Source organism: Bombus affinis, chromosome 6, assembly GCF_024516045.1.
Source record: "Bombus affinis isolate iyBomAffi1 chromosome 6, iyBomAffi1.2, whole genome shotgun sequence".
In the NCBI taxonomy this organism is placed as follows: Eukaryota; Metazoa; Arthropoda; class Insecta; order Hymenoptera; family Apidae; genus Bombus; species Bombus affinis.
Genome location: NC_066349.1, coordinates 12,893,413 through 12,914,947, shown reverse-complemented (window position 1 = coordinate 12,914,947; position 21,535 = coordinate 12,893,413). Strand labels below are relative to the sequence as shown.

Here is a 21,535-nt window from a genome sequence, read left to right as displayed (position 1 = left end):
TACTATTCTTTCCTTTTGTTTCGAAATAATTTTTTCTCGTTCTTCAAGATCATCGACATCTTTTAAGTCGAACTACGTACGTATATGCTGGACAAAATTTTAACTTACGTCATCGATCGTTTGGCTGCAGAGCTAAATTAAATTAGGACGAACTGCTCGTACTTTGATCAATTCTCATGTCAACTCGCTCGTATTCATGCAAATCCGCTCTACGATCACAATTATGTATTTTAAGTTACGATTATAGTAATCACAACGATTTAATCATCGTACTTGTCTCCCCGCAATAACTGTAAAATTACTCTACATTCTGAATTTAGGGGAAACGTCCGAAAGAATTTTGCTACACGGTTGTAATACACGTATTACCCGTGAGTTATGAAATATTCTGAACTTTTAAGTCCGGTAATTATCCACGGACGATGGAACGTAATTTGTACTCTCTCTTTTTCTTTATCGATAAAACCTATATATAAAAATTGTAAAAAATGATAGCCAGTAAGCGCATTACATCTCACGAAAGTTTAATTAAAATTGTTTACGATCATTAATTGGCGCATACGCGAGACAGTTAACGATTGCATGTTGAGACACAGGTACTCGAATTTATCAGATGAATTATACGAGAATCAGATACTAAATTAATACGAGATCGGCAGAAAGTGGAATGAACGTGAAATAAGAGTTTCCAACAACTTTCTCTAACTCGGCTTTATTTTTCTTATTGTTTTATAGCGGCACGCATGAACTTTTAAATATTACAAACTCTTGAAACACAAAATTAAAACAGCAAATCATGGGAAATCTTTCGACCTCTTACGAATCGACGTATTCAATTTCTGTAACACACACGAAAATCATTCGATATTCTGTCTCGCAGGTTCCTTTCTCTCGAGCGTTCGTTTCAAAAATAAAAGCATAGAATCGCATCCTTAAAAATACGCGTACGAATATAAATAGGCTTTCAAAAAATAAGTGTCGCTATAAAAACACAAAACTCGAAAGCAAAAGAATCATTGAACTCTCTGAAAGAAATTTTCTAACGTCTTTCCTTTTACGCATTCGCCAAATAAAAATACCGCGGAATCACACTCTCGACAAAGCCTAAACACTGGGATAAACAAAATGTCGATGAATAAACGCTTTGCCGGCAAAATCGATAAAACCAAGTAAATCAATTCGCATGAAGATACCCAAGAATCGAGCGAATTCGCAAGAAACGAGCCCAGACAGCTCTATTCAATTAACTACGAAATCCCTTTACATAAATCACCCCTGTAATTTCTCGTCTGGTCCACTAATTTCATTATAAAACGATTAAACAAGTAAGAAGTAAAGGAAGCAGCGTACGAAGGTCGTTCGACCACGTTCGCATTAGTTCGTTACGTGGACGCTCTTGTAAGGTTTACAGTCCAAAGAAATATCGCTACTCGAAACTTTCAATAAGATAAGATAGGCTGATTTGTGTCGGGCTAATGAATTCACCGTGTAATTCTCCAAATTTGATTGTGAACAACTTGTAAACGATCTACGTTTGAAATCGGACTTTTCACCTCGTTTACAATATTATGGCGCGACGAATAGCGAGATCTATCACGTACATTAATGGCTCGATCACCATAGTCTTCTATACGAGGATACGCGTAACCTTAACTAATGTTAACATTCGTCTCGTACACAATGATCGTAGTTTAACAGCGTATATATGTTGTTCTATCTCTGCGAATTGTTTTGTTTAATTTATTAATTCTTATACGTATAACAGCCATCTCTAATTAACTCAAATAACCTTACTATAGATTTATAGATATTTAGGTTTACGCTTACGATACGATTATTGTAGATTTATGGTTATAACAGAAAACATTTTTTCCTACCAGGCTCTGGTTGTTTCGTTATTATATCGAAGACCGATGTTGTCTCGTGATATACGAGAAGTTTAAAATTATTCTGTACAAAGTTCTAAATTGAATTTTAAGACGTCCAATCTCGGCTGACGCGAACGAATCCATATGATACTTAAAAACGTGAAATTCCTGTAGGTGGATGTAATTCGATGTCCAGAGACTGTTCGAGCGTAGACTGTTCAACGAGGAATATAAATAAGCGGAGACTTGTAGCAAACCGAAAAGGGGTTGGGAAAAAGGGAGGAAAGTTGGATTCCGAGCGTGTCTGATCTGCGTAACAAGCCGCGCATTGCCGTCAGTCGAGGATCCACGTTCCACCCTCCGATGGTTAGGAATCGCGCACCCTCTTCTGGGCTTCCTAACGATGTGCTAACAAAATACGAGCCGCGGATAAAGAGCTGTTTCGAGGAGGAACGTAAGCAGATTGACGAGGAGACGACGTTACGTACGTCGGGAATAAGAATGGGAAAAAAAGAACAGAAGGGAAAAGGAAACGAGGAAGACAAATATAAGAGGTTGCAGAGGGTTACGTCTAAGAAACAGACGATGGAAATGATTTCTTCTTTCCCTTCACGAACGGGCTCTACCTTCCACCCCTTAATTATCCGGCTGACAATTATTTTTAACGACTCCGCGATATCCTAACGAGACCTAATCCGCCGACGTGGCGTCTCTTCCCAAAGAAACAACAAAATGGAATGGTAAGCTGGATGTCGAAGCTTGTCCCCTTATCGTGTTTCCTTTTAATCGCTCTGACATTTCTTCCTTTTCTTTTAATATAGTCTCGTGACATTTATCATCGAAATTACGATCACTCTGTCTTTGGCAATATTATTGGGGATTTATTCAAAGAAATTCGGATAATAGTAATAATACTTGTAATTAATTTCTTCGCTTATTTTTCGATAGTTTCAGTTCGTAGAAGAAGAATGATTATTCTTCGACTCTGAATTTTCTTGTATTTCTTGCGTTACTATGTTGTGATATATCGATCCTTATAACGAAAGAGGATAGACGCCATGAATGTAAAATGTGAACGGCGAGTGAATTAAAATGGAAACCTTCGGGGTGAACGTGCACGTGGAAGCATACGAATACAGTTTGGTTAAATCATAAGGTTAAATCATTTCTATTGTCTCATCGGACAATCACTTCTTTATATTACCACTCGTGTGGCTGTTACGATGAAAATTACTGCGTTCTTATATTTAACATAATATACGAATGACGATCGAAACAATTTTGTATACATATGCCCGAAATTGAAGAGTATCGAAGGTCGGTCGTTGTTTGGTTTAAAATATCGAATAGTTTGGTGGACAAAATTATAAAGGGCAGGAAAATTCCTCTCTGTATTCCCACGTTACAATCGGCACGAACAATCGACACAATTGCACAAAACAATCCCGGTCGCCGCAAAGTGGCGAAGCATGACCATCATCGTGATCACGTGAGGGAGTCCACTCCTATTTTCGATCGCTATTACAGCACGATAATTACAGTACGATAGGCGACTTCCCACGTCCGGCACGCCTCGCTCATTAAGTCGTCGCTTAATGATACCTGCAATCGGCTGCGGTCTATACCCGTTATGGTTATGGCAACGCGCGTCATGATCGTCGTACCGTGTATTAGTTAATCCCGTTTATTTCGTTACCTGCTACACTCACAAATAAATCTGTCCTTATACCTACGTTGAATATTACGAAACGACACGATACAATGTTCTCGATTACTTTTCGCGATTAATCTAAGTTGACTAAGGAGAAGAAGTTAATCCGTCGTTCGATCGGCCAATATTTAATAACATCGTAATTTATTCGAAATTTTCTATATGTATTTAAAATATTTTCTTGACATTACATCGTTACGATGTCCCATGATTTTCCGATATTACGTTAATTCAACGATTCGTTGAAATAAGTTAGGTGGATACGTCGCTCTCGAAAGATCTTTTATTCGCACGTTTTCCAGAATACGCGAATTAATAGGTCTTTTGACTTGTCGTATTACGACATATCGATTTTTAAGCGCACGAAACGTTTGCGTTTAAGAAACGAGCCGGTTAACGGATCAAAAGTCAAGCTTTTCAGAATTAATCTGTGAAAGAGAGTTTACGTACGGGTTGATCAAGAGGTTTCAATCTCGAACGTCGCTGTTTCTTGAGCTGGGGTGCTGTGAGAACCCTGTGATTCGCGTGTCGACCAGTTAAGAATCATTAAGGCAAATCTTCGAAGGGGTATTGCTTGCCATCGTGTCAGGGTCAGGCTGGCCTATATGCGCGTACCTACTCGTTGAGACAAATATTGGATTGTTACCGGATACATTGTTGATCTAAACCCATTTACGACCACGTCACAACCGCCATTCCCAACGGGACCAATCTCACTAACAGGGCCGGATCGTTTAACGAACTTACTTTGCATTCTACTCTTCGCTTTCCACGAGAACGACCAAGATGCGAGACTCGAGCCAAAGAAAGCAAAATGGAGATGTACGAAGAATCGCGTGATAAATGCAGGAGGAAGAAAGCAAGAAAATGACCATTAGGAGTTTATAAAATTTCTATGAGAAATTACTAATCGGTCATTTCTTACAATTACGATCTTAAAGTAACCCGAAGAAAGTGTCTACTGTAAAAGAGAATTTAAGGGATATTAGGGAAATTTTTCAAGAAACTTTCTCTCAGACGAAGAGACGAAAAAAATGATTATGGCAAACTTGAATCTCCATAGCCTCCGAGGAATAAACCAACGTCAAGAATAAACTAAGAAAAGCTTACCTAAAAGATATACCTTTGCTCTGGCTGTTGCGAATCTCCACCTCCGTCACTGTCTACGTCGTTTACCGTTTCACGTCGTCGATTCTCATAACGCTACGATATACCAGCTAAATCCGTAGTCCGTTTAAAACTATGAAACACCGCTTCACAATCCCAACAACGTCCAAACATGTCCATCCACTCGTACAATACCAACCTGCCAATCCCCTAACAAAGAAAACTGCAAAGACGAAATTGTAAAGGAGACGCAAGGTGGGCATAAACTTTAACGAGTCGAAGGCTGGAGCCGTGGTCCGCCCCTGACTTTGGCGGGTCCGCGTGTACCCTTCACGTCGGATCCGCAGCGTTGCTCTGCATTTAAATAATTAAAGATCCGACGGGACGGATGGATGCACGAACTCGTCGGTATTAATGGGATAATCGAGCGTTCAACGTCGAACGAGAAGTGGCCGGAGGAGCGGCGAGGGGAAGGCAGCAAACGGGGGGGTGGGTGGGGAGAAAAAGGTTGGTGGTTGGTGACGATGCCTCGGTGGTGGTGGACGGGTGATAATGATTTTATAGTCAGCTGAACTGGCCGGGGGAGGAGGGTGAGAGAGACAATTGACTCGATAATACGGGTCTTCCTGCCTGGCACCCGTTGATACCGACGGCGAATCAAGTGCGAACAACCGACCAGGAGAGAAGAGAAAGAGAAGAAACGAGGGACAAGGATAAATGTTCCGTTCGCTAATGACCCTGGTGCCTCTTTAGGGACTGCTTCTCGACTTAGGCTACCGGTCGAAGACCTCTCCTCTGCCTCTTCGTCACAGCACGGGGAATCAGGTACCTGACAGGGAACTCCACCTCCTGGCTTCTGCCGCGTCCTCCCGTTTTGCAGACTCAATACATACTAGCGGCCACCGGCTTTCGGTGGATCGCGCTCACGATCCTCGCGCGTCCAGAACTTCGAGAAACCTAAGCGATGGATAGCGTGAAGCGAAATCGTAGGCTGTCTTTTGGCCTTTTAGCAAGACCTTGGCGAGCCCTTTAGTGCGTCTCGCTGACGTTTTGCAACGAACATCGTGCACCGGAACAACGTGATAAATCGTGCTTTGTTGTTTCCATTTCGTATCTTTCTGTGGTAATTGTTAGGTAAAAGGGAGGACTTTAACATGACGTAAGAGTGGAAGAAAGAACAAGCTTCTAGATTTAAAATTACTACGACGCTTTTAAAAGTAGCCGATGAATTTATAAAGTTTTGAAAATATCACGCATCTAACGGATGCTACTGTATTTTTGAATTATTCAAGGGGGAGGAACTGCGTGTTTAATTCGACGATCTAACAGAAAGACAGTTTTGTTTAGACGGGATTGATCGCAAACGTATCTCGAGTAATTCAAAAGTTGCCTCCCAATAAAAGACACGATGTTTCCCTCTGTGCTTTTTAATTCTTACTGTTACTAAATACGAGTCAGATATTTGTAAAGTAATACAAACCATCGAGAACATACGATTATATCGAAACGTAATTCGTTTCATCCGTGTGTTTGGATCATTGCCATCGTCATCGCGACCCGATCTGTAAATCATCCGGTTACCAAAGAATTCAGCAGATATCGATCAGCAGTTAACCGAAAAGATGGATAACGAGTGACACAAGTGTACAGGTGGTTGGCGTTGATATCTTCAAGTTTCACGACGAATAAGCGTGTACCTTTGCCGGCAGTTTTTTATAACGGTCCTATTCAACGAGCCATAATTCAGCGATAAAGCGTCGAGTCATCGATACGAAGAATTAATATCGTGTCACGTAAAACATTTAACAAATGGACGCTTGAGTTTCTTTCGCTGCTCGTAAAGAGCGTTTGCTTGATCTCACCTTTTCCACCGAGTTTGACGTTCATACACAGGTGTCGAAAAAAGACACCTGCCCAATAAGATGGTTCGCGACGTTTCCTCGATACGCGTGTTAAGTCCGAGATTCGATTTTCTTCCCTCCGACATTTTCAAAAAATCATTATTTCTTGTATAAAACAAATTAAATGCGTTATGTGTGTTCGTAATCGTATATTTTTCGAACGCGTTGTATTACTTTCAAATCTTTGAGCTACCTTTTTGCCTCGTTTTACGCGAAGCATCGCTTCGACGTGAAGTTTCTACGAAATTGCATCTTACGTTATATGTTCTCGCTTACAAACAACGATCGTTACCAAAGTTTGAGAAAGATCACGCTTCTTCAACTTTCTCTTTTCATACGTAGTATTTGTTTAGAGTCGGAAAACCCACAAATAACGCTATATATATACCTACTTTAATTTCATAAAAAACTAAACAACTGAAAATATCTCACGAACAAAAGGAAGTAACGAAATATAGCAGACACAAGGCAACCGTACGATCCACCACAAAGAGACGATAGAAATGAAAGGAAATTCGAATCGGCCGGTTATCGAGCGATATTTATCGATCTCGTTACGAAAACGGCCACCTCGAAATGAACGAAGGAAGAGAGAAAAAATAAAGAATCGATTTCACGATTAATACGATGGTACAAATAATTTCGTTGGGCCACCATGGAGCGACGAAAACGATCGAAGGACGTTCGCAAGGAAGGGAGACGACGAACGAAGGATAAAAGCAGAGAATCGAAAAGGATCTGGTCCCGTAGGTTCACGTGCGCGCGGCGAACGCAAAAATAGCTCCGAGACACGTCAATAATTAATTAGCAGAATTTATCGATACGCCACCGCCGTTATCTTGTCCGATACGCGTACGAAACGATTTTGTGACCGTGCAGGGAGATAAGCCGTCGTCAATTCACTCGGCTGCCTCGTTCCCGTAGAAATTACGACTTCCTCGTGATCCTCGACATCCAACATTTCCAAAGGGAGGCGCAGAATGCCCCTACAACGAAACCTCCTGGCCTGTATCGAACGTCAAATGGGTGGGCAGGTGACTCTCCGATGGTCCAACCCAAATTTGGTCCCTCGAATATGAATGTCGCCCATTCACCGTTATAAATAACTATTCCGCCGTTTATTTCGTACACAGCCAACCTCGTACACTTGCACGTGTAGCTGGATGGGAGCTGCTTTTGGTCATTTAATTATTCGACTTTTCGTAAAACTCTGTTAACGCGTATAATTAGACGGGCTGTTGTAAATTTTATTGGATTCCTGGGATATCGCGATACACGTTTCGCAGATTGCATTTAATTGCATTTAACGAGACCTTATCGGTCGTTGATATGGTAGAATAATAAATGGAAGTTTCGAATACGAGCTTACAGTGTTTTATCTTTTACGAGCACAAAGTTGAAGTGGAATTGCAAATAGCTGGAACTTTATAGGGCTTGGGCGAATTATTCGAATGTTGAACCAAGTTGGAGAAATATATGCATTGATCGTTGGACAACCATTTCGATAAATTTGGCCTGAAAAGCTGCGGTGTACAACTGCGAACAACAAATTTTATAATCACTCGCCCTGTATATATATTTTGATTCAAAGTCTCTCTTGTAACGCGAAAGGTCCTTCCGTTTGTTCGAACGAGAGTAAAATTCGAATACAAAAACTCGTACATGGATAAACCGATATTCTATCGATCAGCTTGATATCGTAAACTGATTATTATATTAAAATTTCGTAACGTATTTAGTACATCGCGTGTTACCACAAATCTATCGCGCAATAATATTTTACAATTATACAACAATACGTTCGATCGACGATCTTCGATACCAACGATCGACAAAAAATCAAGCAAGAAACACTTCCACGGAGCAAAATACTATTTGCTCTTGCATCCATACGCTGAACCGCGTCTTCCCTGCGAACAACTTCGTAAAGAGCCACAGCCTTCGGATTCCAGAACGAAAGCACACAGATTGCATGGTGGGTACGAGGTGCGACAACTTTTTCTATATAAAACACCGTGGTCCCATCGGGCACCATCTCAATCGGAACCGAAGCGTCTTCTAACGAAGACCCGTTCGCCGATCCGGCAAAGATATACTCTTTGGAAGAAACGGGACGGACAACATCATGGAAAGAGCCATTGATCCTGGTGTTCGGGACACGGTTTCACCCATGTCCGAGCAGCGGTTCGAAGGCTCGGGACATCGGTCCCTTGACGTCTCAAGCGGGAGGGTCTCGCGTCGGCCGAGATAACGAAATTAGCCCGGCCGCTAATTTATTTCCTAATTCTCGCGCGAGCGGAGGTGTGAAACAGCCGTTCTGAACCGTGGTATCCACGATAACGGGCCTCGATGTGGAATAAAAAGAGGAAGAAAAGGTCCCTCTCTGTTTCGGTCGGACGGTGAATTAAAAAGGGACGGAGACACCACGGGGAATGGGAATCGGCCGAGAAAGAGAAAGAGAGAGATAGCGAGGAAGGTTATAAAGAGAGGCGAAGAGGAGATAATGCGAGGGAAGGAATGCACGCCCACGTTCACAACGTGTTTTCCTATGTCGGTGTGTACGGTCACACCGCGCGAGAACACGCTGGTAGACGTACGTGGAATGCACCGTTGTTGCATACTTCGCGTAGCAAGCTTATGAACGCGCGAATGCATCGATCCCCAACCGTGGCATTGACTTCCCGAGCGCTGAAAGATGGTCGGATCGGTCGGGTGATCGACTGCGCCCAGGATCGCCGCGAGATTAATGCCCTTACACGAGAACCTTCCTTTCGACCAATTGTATAAATGGTATTGGTTCGGTGCGCTGATATTGTCGAGTCAATCTTCGGCTATGGAGATACGATAGGCATGCTGATCTGTTGGGCGATCCTAATCGTCCAACGAATTCTTCGTTCGACAGCATGTCGAACGCTAAATTTGTTAATTACGATATTGGTATTCGATGTATTCGAAACGAAATTTTGCGAACGAGACGAAGCTCGATTTGCTGGACGACTGGGAGAAGAGATTTGTAGTTTGTTGTAGGTTTGTGATATCGATTGTAAAAGGTGAGTAAAAAAAGCGAGGCTAAAGAAACGCGGGAATGGTGGAAATTGAAATTATCAATTACGATTTATCGTTGGATAAATCGTATGGTTCCTGTAGAAAATTTTGGTAATTGAGCTTCGATAGAGAGTCGCGAGGAAAGTAGATCAACGCGGTATTTAAGGGAACTGGTGGTAATATCGTCTCTCGGTTAACGGAGACAGAAATTAAGTTGTTCTTTAATATACGAAAAACGTTGGTCGATCGAATCTCAACTTTAAAATGAAACGCAAAGATAATTGCCAAAGAAGATTTAGATAGACGAGCATAAGAAAGGGAATTGCATCGTGAAAGAAATTAATTAAGGTAGAAATACATGAACGACGACAACGAAGGAGCTTGTGTTTTCGTTTTGCTGGAGGTTCTATAGTGTCGAAGACTTCTAGCCTGACAGTAATTCTTTGCGTCAATTATCCACAAACGCTTGGTAGCTATCGAAACGAACATGTCACGAATGGAAGCGAAGGGAAAAAAGTAAACTCATATCGAGAGTTAATATTGAAAGAAAGCATATCGAGGCTGCTACGTTCCGCAGCAGCAATTACCTCATTCGCTGTCGTAATTGGAAGACAGACTGTTAGGCCGTAATTTTCTTTTCAAGAAATGCTCGAGCAATTAGTGTAAATAGATACAAAATTGCTCGTCTCCCTGGTAACTATATATAAATTCGTATAACCAGTGTCCCTTCTTTTTCCTTCATTATCATTAATACATTCGATGCGAAGTAAAAATAGATTCAGGGCAAGCTGGTATCACGAGAAAAATATTACAAAATTCGTATGAATGCGTTACACCAACGTCTCGTATCTTATTTCCTTGGCATGAAAAATTATTAACGCTCTATATTACAACATGATATTACCTATATAAAAAGGTAAAAGAGATATCTCCCGTGGGAAGATCAAATATACCAGATGGTATTTTCCATACATATAAATTAAATAAACCGTAAAAGGATAAACGACGAATTAGCATAGTTTTAATGAACGAATTTAAATTAAGTTCCATTCCCTTTGAGACTAGTCACATTTACAAATGGAAATATCTTGGTGCGAAAAAATTAATCTCCTCTATTGAGAATTCCTCCTCTTCCAGTCATTAAAATACTCATTAGAATAACGAGAAAATTAAGAAAGAATTTCAAATAAAAAGAACGAAATACAGTCCCTTGTTGCAAAGTTCTTTGTTGTGATTCTCGTTGTAATAACTGGAAACTTGCAAAGAATTTCGAAGCAATAGAATTAAGCACAGTCGAGGAATGCATTGTAAAATACAATTTAAAATCGGTAGAGGAATCGTTCGACTGTCCTGGATGGGACGCGGTACGCGCGGCTTAGCAAACCAGCTTCAATTTGACAAACTTGCGCGTTGTCGTTACGCTGTTCCAGAACATCCATTAAAATTCCTGGAGGCGCTAACTAACGACATTCCCGATTATTCTGTTCGACGCCCTTCGAATGCGGTTTTATAGCTGTCAGGATATACAGACATATACCTACTTACCAGCGGAACCCACGGTATTGCGTCTGACACGGAAACTCGCTCGTAAATTCCCGCCGAACAAATTTCCAGCATGTGTCGCGGCTATCTTAGGTCCAGTGGTCCTCAACCGACAACGAATCGTTATCTAACTCCGCTAAAAAATCGAATCGATCGACTACTCGAAGATACGTCAAAAAATGATTTCAAATTTAAATTTAGAATAATCATTTGCTTGCAAATTTGCAACCGAAATATGGTTTAATCGATCGTGATTCGTTTTGGGAATCGGCGCTTCCTATAGAAAAACGCATCAGAAGCATTTATTGATTTATAAATTGAAAAGTAGAGGAAAGCGACGATATCGCAAAAACTGGAAAATTGGATACTAATCAGGTGTCCAGGCAGAAATTTACAAAAAGTAGAGTCGATCGGTTACTCGAACGTAGAAGTCTCTCAGAAGCCAAATTGGCCAAATCCGCTAATTAAAAGTTATCGATTCCGCGTTACCTAGGTGTGTATATATACAATATATAATTAGCAGCAAATATCTCAAAAGAGAAATCTTATATTTTCATTTGTCACGAGAGGAAAGCATCGATAATCGCAAATTCGAGGGGAACTTTCGAAAAATGATGTTTCTAATCGTCATCGTCGTATGAATTTCAATTTACAAAATTGATCAGCGCGACGTCTGAACGGTTCGTATATCGAAGGAAGACTGAGAGCCGCTGTCGAGCTGGGAGCGGCCGGCAATCAGAATCTCGTACGTAGTCACACATTTAAACAAAAACACACATCGAGGTGGTACCGAAGCACTACTATCTCAATCCGTACGCAAATGAGCTTCTCCTGCCCTCTAAGGAGACGAGGCGAGAGCGATGCGCGTGTAAAAGTTGCCCAGGCCCGAGCGTGTGTCGGCTCGTACGTGTTTCACGCGCGTAAGTTTCTCTCGTTCGATTCACGTACCGTGATGATCGGCCGCGTGTATGTACAGACGCGTGGACGAGTAGGAGGATCGCGGGAGGGCAGAGGGAGAGGGCAAATCACAGCCACTCAAAGAAATAACCAGTGCTCATTAAGAGTAATAACCCCTCCGTTCTCTCGGTCGAGCCGATTGTTTCAAGGGTGTCACACGGATCGGGACAGCTGCGCGATCTACTGCGCGTCATTCGACGCTCTTCCTTATTATATTAGCTCGTTCGGGGTTGTAACGGGGTCCTCCAGTGGCCTTGGTGCCGAAAGAGATCTCGCGAACCTCGCGATATTCTCCAGCTCCGTCTTTACTCGAACAACGGCCAAGAACTTTTCGTCGCTTGTTCTTGATGCATGTTGCAAATATCAACTTGTATATGCGTTTTGTCCACGCCGAAGGAAGTAATCGGGAACTTGACGATGAAACAACGACGAGGAACTTCTCGTAGCTTGTGGTTGGCGCATGTTCCAAACGAATATCGACTCGCACAAACATTTTGTCCACGCAATTAGAGGAATATTCGCGTTGAATTTGAAAACGATATTCGTTGTCGACAACAAGTATACACCGAAGAAACGTATACTGCCGTCGCCGTGTGATGCTGCGCGTTTCTTATTTTTCTTTGATCTTTAACACTTCGAACGGAAACAGGCAAGAAACAGCAGGTCTGATTTATAAAGTAAAGAGATTAGTTACTTCTGAAAGGGATTATGAACGCGTGGACGTCGTTCGGCTTGCGTTATCATCGATGAGGAAATGGTTTCGGCGAAGATCGTTTCGAGAGGAAGCGTTTTAAGTCGCGTTAGCCGTCGCGAGATTGAAATCCCCGGTGGAGGCGCGACTGCTTGCGTTCCACGAAATTGTTACGCTTAATTCACGGAGTCGAGGACGATCGTCGACATCTGGACGGTTCCGGTCATCGTACGATCAACCGATTACATACTTGCAGGCTGCTACTTCGTTTCGCGATTAAATTTCTATTTTAATCCCATTCCTTTAGTCTCTCTAAAGTAACTAATTCACTGATAATAATTTATAACCGAACGCTTCTGGCTGTTGTCTAATTTAGAAACGAAGCAGTTCGAACAAATGCAAATAGATCATTCTCCACGATGGGCGAATTCTCTGGATTCTTACAAAATTCCTCAACGCCATCTCTCGCAGAACTATACCGCGGTGAATGTCGCTGCGCTAATCCCGCCATTTATCCGTAACACATTTCTCCCGTCTTTACTACACAAGCAACTCCTTCCAAGAAAGGTCCCTTCGACGTTCAAGGACATAAAAACGCGGATTATTTGGCCTCGCGATCGACGCGAACCATAATCCACGCGGCCGCGAATTACCGACGGTCAAGAAAACGAAGCTAAAGGAAGAGAAGAAGAAGAAGAAGAAGAAGAAGAAGAAGAAGAAGAAGACGGTGAAAGCGTTAACCAAACAGGGCTAAATCCACACTTCGCATCGGCAGAGGTTCTCATTAGGGTTTCAGGTTAAAAGAAGCGAATGTTCGAGGCACGGCAAGTATGGTCTTCGACTCTAATAACTATCAATTCCACGTTGACGCGGAACAGACGGACCAAAGCGAGAGGGACAGAGACGATATCCTGCCTGATATTCCGCTCTCTCGTCCAGGTTTGCTCGCGCCCCACCAAGCCTGATAATTACAGGCGAACGTCCAGCGAATGAGCAGGGGTATCATTAACACTTCCTGCCTCGTAACGACTCCTCGTCCGATACACGATACGCGATATACCCATGCGCGTCACTGCGTAAACCTGTCAACCCGCCTAATCGACGTGCAACAACGCATCCTCACCGACCACGAGATCCAAGATCGCTCCAAGATCGCTCGAGGATCGTTCGAACATCTCACCGGGATCGCTCGATCGAATCTTGTCTGAAATACATTGCCGTGTCGCGCTATATTTCGTTGAAAATTGGTTCAACGAAGGCGTTCGTGCATTCTTACAGGCTATAGCTTTATTTGAATTAGTCGAGCTTGCAATTCAATCTCGAATTTTATCGTACTCGTACAGTACGGGACGCTATTAGTTTGCGATACAATAACGACAGAATAAGTAAAAATATTTGATATTTCAGGTCTAAGAAGAAGAAAATATCAGAAAATGATTCAAATATCCCTCCTGTACGAGGTATTACGTATAAAAATTAATAGAATAAGCGAGAAAATAAGTTTCAGAAGCGAAGTAACGCTTACGGAATATCACGGAATATTAACATTATCGCTAGATGAGTAGAAATTCTACATCTAAAAGACTATCGTCATCGAATTGTTAACGTGTAATTGCCAAGACTTCGGTGCGTAATCAGATCTCGTTAATTAGGAAGCAATTGCTCGTGATCTGTCGTACGAGCCTTACCTTACCTATGATCCTTCGTTAAAAATAAAATCCTGCGATAAAAAACGGTACGCTGGTTGCTGGATTCGGATCAAACAATGACGATAGTTGTCTAATTGAAATTATCCGTGGATAGACGATGCCACGGTTAGGCAAGCCGGCGTAGAGCGTAAGGAATGACATTGAGCTCCTTTCTGGAGGCGGCCGCAAGAATTATCCCGTCAATGCGCGTCGCCCCGCGGCCAGGCTAATAACTACCAATTTACCTGTCTCGTAGAAGCAAAAACAGGTTCCATATAAATTCTCTGCTGGTTACGTCGTTGACGTTATTATGACAACTAAGTCGGCACAAATCAATTATAACCCTATCCGCGTTTGGAAATCATTCGAAAGAAGAACCGCTTCGGTAGTTAGGAATCTCGGTACAATAGATTGCAAGATGATAGTCAGACACCAGTTACGTTCGTTGTTACGATTAAGCGAAGCTGGCCAATTTCGTTGGTCTATAGTATTTGATTTATGAAATATCGAACGTTAGTCGCGTGTTCTAAGTAACGAAAGATAGCGAGATTGTTAGAAGACCAAGTTGACAATCTTGGCTTCTAACTAATTTCTTTCTGATTCTAAGAAAAGATCGTGACAAATCGCGTTTCCGCGTTTTTCATACAACTTTAAGGTAGTTTCGTAAAAATGTAAAAACGGAACAGGTTAAGAAACCGATTTTCTAACGGAACGAATCTGTGGTTTGTTTCCAGTAGCGGCTCCAGGTTTGAGCGGCAGCATGCACGGCAGTGGGCTAATGTCGTTGCACGTGGAAGGGGGCACCCAGGTCCAGGTGCCGCGCTCTTTGATGCAAGCATTCCTGCAGCAAGACCCGAACCATCCAGGCTTGGAAACGGTGCGATTGCCGACGCCTCCGTGCGGCTCCGATGAGAACGGGCCGCCACAGCACTGTCGCGAAGTCGAGACGGAACTGTGCCTGGTCTGTCGCCGATGCGGCCGAGCTTATCCGCAAGAATCGACGTTGCTCGCTCACCAACGCTCCTGCTATCTCGGCAATCAACAGCGTCGCGGTGCGTTGCGCCTCGTTCAATCTCGTTACGCCTGTTCTCTGTGCGATGGAAACACCCCGACGAGAACTTACACGACCGTCACCGAATGGCGGCGTCACGCTGAAACTTTGCAGCATCGAGCTCGCCTCGAAGCGAACCAAGAACGCCAACAACAGCAACAACAGTTTGGTAACATCGGCGCGGAATCTGTGGGACAGTGTGGCGAGGAAGTACATCCGCTCACGGACGAGATGGAGGATGTGGTGAATCAAATCACCCTGTTGGCTGCTCGCGCGGCCGCTGAGAGCACCACGGGCCAGCCACAGGCTAACGAAAGGGCGAACCAGGACAACAATAACGCTCCCGACGTCAAGAGGCAGAAACTGGTCCAAGAAGTTGCTGCTTTGGCTGGCGCGCGTTAAACGAAGCGTGTCACGTGCGAAACAAGCGAATAACAAAGACAACGGAGAAGAATCGTCAGGCAGAGGTGCTACGACGAGATGAGCCATCGAACGTTCGCGAATCGTCTGGTTCGCGGGCTGACGATTTCTTCGGGAGGAGAAAAGGAAGAGGAAAACGAGGACGAAGGAAGAAAACGGAGCTGGGAGAGAGTGTTCGATGGGTGCTCCTCTTCGACGGGGTACTCGATAACGAAAGCAAACAACGTTCCTAACTGGCTAAATAAAGGGGAGGGGGTTCCAACCAAGGCAGGAACTGTCGGTGGGAGGGGGGGGGGCTTTTTCTTCCGCTCCGGGCACCGGGGAATCCCCGGCTCCAGATACTCGCGCGTGGACGGTGGACCAATCAACGAGGATGCCGCGTAATGGGCCTCTCTCTTTATTCTCGTTTTAATTTCGGGCCGCGCACGGGCCACTGTCGCGCGCGCAATCACCAATTTAACTAATATTTTTGTTACAATATATGTACACACATAGCGTGCCACCAAAGCAGCGCGCTCACCAAAGTTCCTTCGATAGAAAGAATGAAGAATGTTTCGGAGTTTTGACGGACACACGTAACGGGACGAGTGAAAACAGAGAAACGAACGACCAAAAGGATTATCGGTTTGTTGTTTGATAATTGAGAGAGACGTTTGCACGAGTCGAGAAACGAGCGATTTTCTCGATGGATCGTCGTTCTTTTCTTTTCTTTTTTGTGTCTCTTTCTTTTTCTTTTTACGAAGCGACATCGTCTCTATCCGTGCGTTGACTGTGCGCATCGGTCGCTTCGTAAGTAGGATTTTGGGGATGGAGATGGCGGCGCGGAAACCGCGAGGCGACGAAGAAGCACGAGGAGGAGAATAAATAGATGGGGGAGAGGAAAAGAATGAGCGTCGACGACGCCGGGAAGACGCGTCGAGGTGGGCTGATTTAAACGTTCCTATGTAAAGTAATAATAAAGATTTAATGAAACAAAAGAAAAAAAAAGTTACTAAAACAAGCGGACAGACATTAAGGACGCGGCGTAGTAGGATAGATGGCGCGACGTTCGCGAAACTAATAGCGTCGCGCTCGTTGCGAATACATACGTACATATTCATCTCTAAGAAATGAAAAAAAAATGAATCTTCACTCTCTGTCTCTCTCTTTCTCTTTTTACGTGCGTGTGTATGGGTGGTACTGCGTAAGTAGCGTGTGTCAAGGAGGATGCGAGAATCGGACGAAGCGTTGTTCACCGACGATGACCACGAAAAAGGATGAAAGCCTTTCCTTTTGAAAGAAACGAAACGGAAGGGAATCGCGAGAAGAAAGGAAGATCACCGCGTGTTCCTCTTTTCTTTTTTAATCGGCAAGAGGTGAACGCGCGAAAGTACATACAGAGGCCAGAGAGGTTCACGTGTCGGTGGACGATCGGACGACCTTTTGAGGAAATCGGTGGCTGGAAGGATTTTTTCTTCAAAAAAAAAAAAAAAAAAAAAAAAAAATAAAAAAGAAAAAAAAATGGAGAGAGAACCCACGCGCACACGTGCACACTCACACGCACTCACTCGTGACACGTATACACGTGCATACACGCATACACAAGCCTAGTAATATCCATTCTATAGTTTCGAGAAACACCCACAGGGCACGGTAACCCCGCGGCTGGGAGGGGTTCTTTTTAAGTACGATAAAACGCGTAATAAACGTCGCTACCGGCGCGCGAATTTTAAAACGTGAGTCCCGTTCATTTTTCTCTGGCCGTGAGAGCAAAATGCTCGTAAGGAGAAACGTCGAATGGAAAGAAGAGTAAAGTTTCGTAGGAGAGAAACGAGAACGACAACGCGAAACGAAACGAAACGGGGGAAAAAAGCAAAAAGAAGAAATGGGATGAAAAACGCGAGAGGGCAAGTTGCCCCGGTGCCCGTCGCGATGCGGTTCGCGTTCACGAACAAGCAAAGACCCAGAAACATGGTTCCTATATTTAATAAATTATATTTAATAACGGTAAAAAAACCTAACGATTAACGATTAATATTAATGATAATAATAAACATAGTAATAATAATGATAGTAATAATGGTAAATAGTTATAGCTATCGATAGCTGTAATTGATTATCGCTAGTTAATCGGTCGACGATACGACGGCAAATCGGTCAGCCGCGCGGGAGACCGCGATCGAGCGCAGTGCTGATCAAGGCGTGAACTTTTTTGGTTCTTTCTCGCTGGACAGCCGGAAACGGTGGATTGCGCGGCATGCGTGATGCTTTCGGGGTCGACCGAAGGAAAGCGCGAAGTTCGCGTACGCGCAAACCGGGTCTCCGTGGTTACGAGAGAAAAAAAGAAAAGAGAATTAAACGCAGTTGAATCGGTTGAACACGGCATAGCACTGGACACGATGGAAGAAAAAGAGAGAAAAAAATGAAAGAAAGAAAGACACAAATAAAAGTCACCTCTCGATCGACGGACACGGGGTTTTTGTAAAGGTCTGCTCGGGAACGACAAAGAATCCACTATTAGCTCGTAAGTTAACGGTTAATTACAATTAAACTGTAGATTTTAAGGGGAATATGGGAGGATATGCATCGGTAGACGACACACGAGACACACTCATGCATAGGTATATATATATATATAAAAAAAGGTATATATATATAAATAAATGAATAAAATGGATGAACAAAAAGTATATATATATTTATGTAGAAAATTATATAAATATATATATATATTATATATAAATATATGATGTTGTAACGTACTAGAATCCTCGCGGGTAATATCCGAAACGGCCACGTGTATACGCGCGTACGTACGTCGTGTTTCTCGCGTTTTGTTTAATTTTTTAAACACGCTTTCGCGCCGAAATTGAACACACACACACACACACACACACACATACACACATGTACACAGAACAGGAAAAAAGTAAGCGAATTATCAAAAAGCCTGAAAACTATCTGGGAAAATCGTGAATTGGGGATATCGCGAATGTGGAAGGAAAGCGGGGATTGTGCCACCGTACGTGCAAGAGAGAATGTGAAAAGAACCTGTTAAGGGTCGCGCTCCGAATTTTAACCTCAAAAGCAAAAAAAAATTAAAAACCGAGGAGTTAAAACGAAGGTAAAGAGCGTACGACGAAGTAAAAAGAAAACGAATATATATATATATATATATATATATATATATATATATATATATACATATATATATGTAGTATAAAGAGGGTACTACCCGGCTACGTGGAAAGTAAATTAGGAAGAAGAGAGAGGGGTTGAAGGGGATGTTTAAGGGGATGAAAGGCGGGCGCAAAACGCGTAGTGGTCGTTAGACGTCGAACGAGACGCAAAGTAATAACTATTTGTAAGGTAACTAAGCAACTCGAGGTTCCTGTCTGCAAAAGATGCTTTTTCTAATGTAAACGTTGATAACGACGATTATTAATATTATATTTGATTATTACCGACTATTATTATTACGATTATTATTATTATGATTATTATTATTATTATTATAGATTTACTATATTATATTTACATATATGTGGTCATGTATTTATTATTATCTATGTAAAAAGTTATAGCGTTGGGCTAAAACTAAAACGAATGGACACACGGTAACACGCACACAAGACACACATATGACACCTGTTTAGAGACACTGTACACACACGTTTATATACACGTATTTATACACAGAAAGAGAGACACGTGTAATTATCGAATTCACACGTACATATAAACACATATACGTATACACATATGAAAATCGAAATTCCCAATTGATCGCGTTGCTCCGCGGCGATTCCCTTTTTAGTTAAATCGTAACACGGAGCATCGAAAGGAATGGAGAGAAGGAAAGAGAAACGTTCGTAACCGATACCTCGCAAAATAGGACAATTGTTACTATCCGGTGATCACGGGCTAATTAAAAATCTGCGTAGATGTTAATCTGTAGATTACGAAGTAGCGAGCCCCCTCTTATTTGAAATCGTGGCTTTTACCACGTTTCGTCGATCTCGAACGCTCTCATCAAGCCTGTATATTGCAAACGACCTAACCGAACGACTATACATACACACGATATATCACTGATCTTAGCAGACGAGACGCGAGGCCTTGTAAAAAGGGCGAAACGCGTCCCCTTTTATCGCGCGTACATTCTAACGAAAGAGAATCAGAAAGCGAAAGAGGATGAAAACAGAAACGAAAAGAGGATAAAGAATGGTATGCACTTTGGCGCACAAAAGAATCAACATCGTGTTCCTTTTAATTGTATACATACACATATGTATAGACGCGTATACATGTATACACGGAATATTTAATTTTTCTAATCGATTCGCGGCTAATACACACGCAGGAGATTTGCACGAGACGAATCGACGAACGCGCAACTTGTTTCGAGAAAAACATGTACATCGAACATATACTCACACTGTTTACACGTACGCATATATAATACACACATATGAACATGTAGACGTAATACACACGAAACATGCGTATATACGTGGATACCACACATCGAGAATCGAAGCGAATCGAAAACATCGAGAATGGTCTCGAATCGATATAACGTATATCGCATATACGCGCGTGAATTCTCAAAACGCGGCAACGTACGTGCGCGTGTACGCAAAACTGGGTTTTGGCGTTTTGAGTTTCGAGTACGGGAGATTGCGTGATAGAGTAACCGAACCTCGCTACTAGCTGTTCCTAAAATCTACAATGATGAATGAGTGATAAGCGTGCGCGGATTAATTTAAGGAGTGAACTATAAGAGATGCAATTGAGTATGCGGAAATCATTATTACGTTGCGAGAAATTTTCACCGCCCCATCGCCGCCCGTCACCTTCCGGTTTCTCTCGTCGATCGTGCGACATTTCCTCGCGAGATCACGCGACCCAAGAACGTTCGACGATACGCCCTTTCGATTCCACGATCGATTTTTCTATCCACGGCCTGCTATAATCGTCGACGAAGCTCGTACGAATAGATGCGGCTGCAAAACCGAAGCCATTGCTTATAAGAAAAAAGAAAAAGGAGAAAAAAGAAGATATATGCGATCAGTGGAAACGAAACTATTCGGATGATCAGTTACACGTATTTACAGGGTCACACGGTCGATTTTTAAGAAGATTGATCGTGGAATGGGAACGACGTTAAGATCGATTCGTTTAAAAAAAAAAAAAAAAAAGAAAAAAGAATGAAAAGACGAAAATCGAAACGTTGTTGATCGAAAGAATCGCGGTTTCCTTTTTCCTCTTTATCGGAGAGCACAGAAAATGGAAACACAAGTGGCAAAACGATACGTCGTGTAAGTTTCGACGAGAAAAAGGGCGGCCGGCGGCGAGGAAGTTTTTCAGTTTTCTATAACTGTCGTTGAGTTTGTATGAAATATGTTGAATACGACTATACTTATTGGTATGACCCTATTGGTTATTTCTATTGCTATTGCGATTATTATCTATTATTATTATTATTATTATTATTATTATTACTATTATTATTATTATTAATGCAATGATCGAATGGGCGTTTATTATTACTATTATAATTATTATTGCATTA

At 42.5% G+C, this 21,535-nt stretch overlaps 1 protein-coding gene across 13 annotated transcripts in view; it reads left to right on the top strand.

Moving 5' to 3' along the window:
• LOC126917450 (zinc finger homeobox protein 3) overlaps window positions 1-21,185 on the top strand; it is a 456,710-nt gene extending 435,525 nt beyond the window's left edge. For 10 of the 13 annotated variants that reach the window (XM_050724298.1, XM_050724301.1, XM_050724296.1 and 7 more), the window contains one exon: window positions 15,245-21,185. In XM_050724298.1, coding sequence (XP_050580255.1) covers window positions 15,245-15,963 — 719 coding nt within the window. In that variant the 3' untranslated portion in view covers window positions 15,964-21,185. The remainder of the gene's footprint in view (window positions 1-15,244) is intronic. The other 3 variants (XM_050724305.1, XM_050724306.1, XM_050724308.1) reach the window with 3 other exon arrangements.
• Window positions 21,186-21,535: the final 350 nt, after the last annotated feature.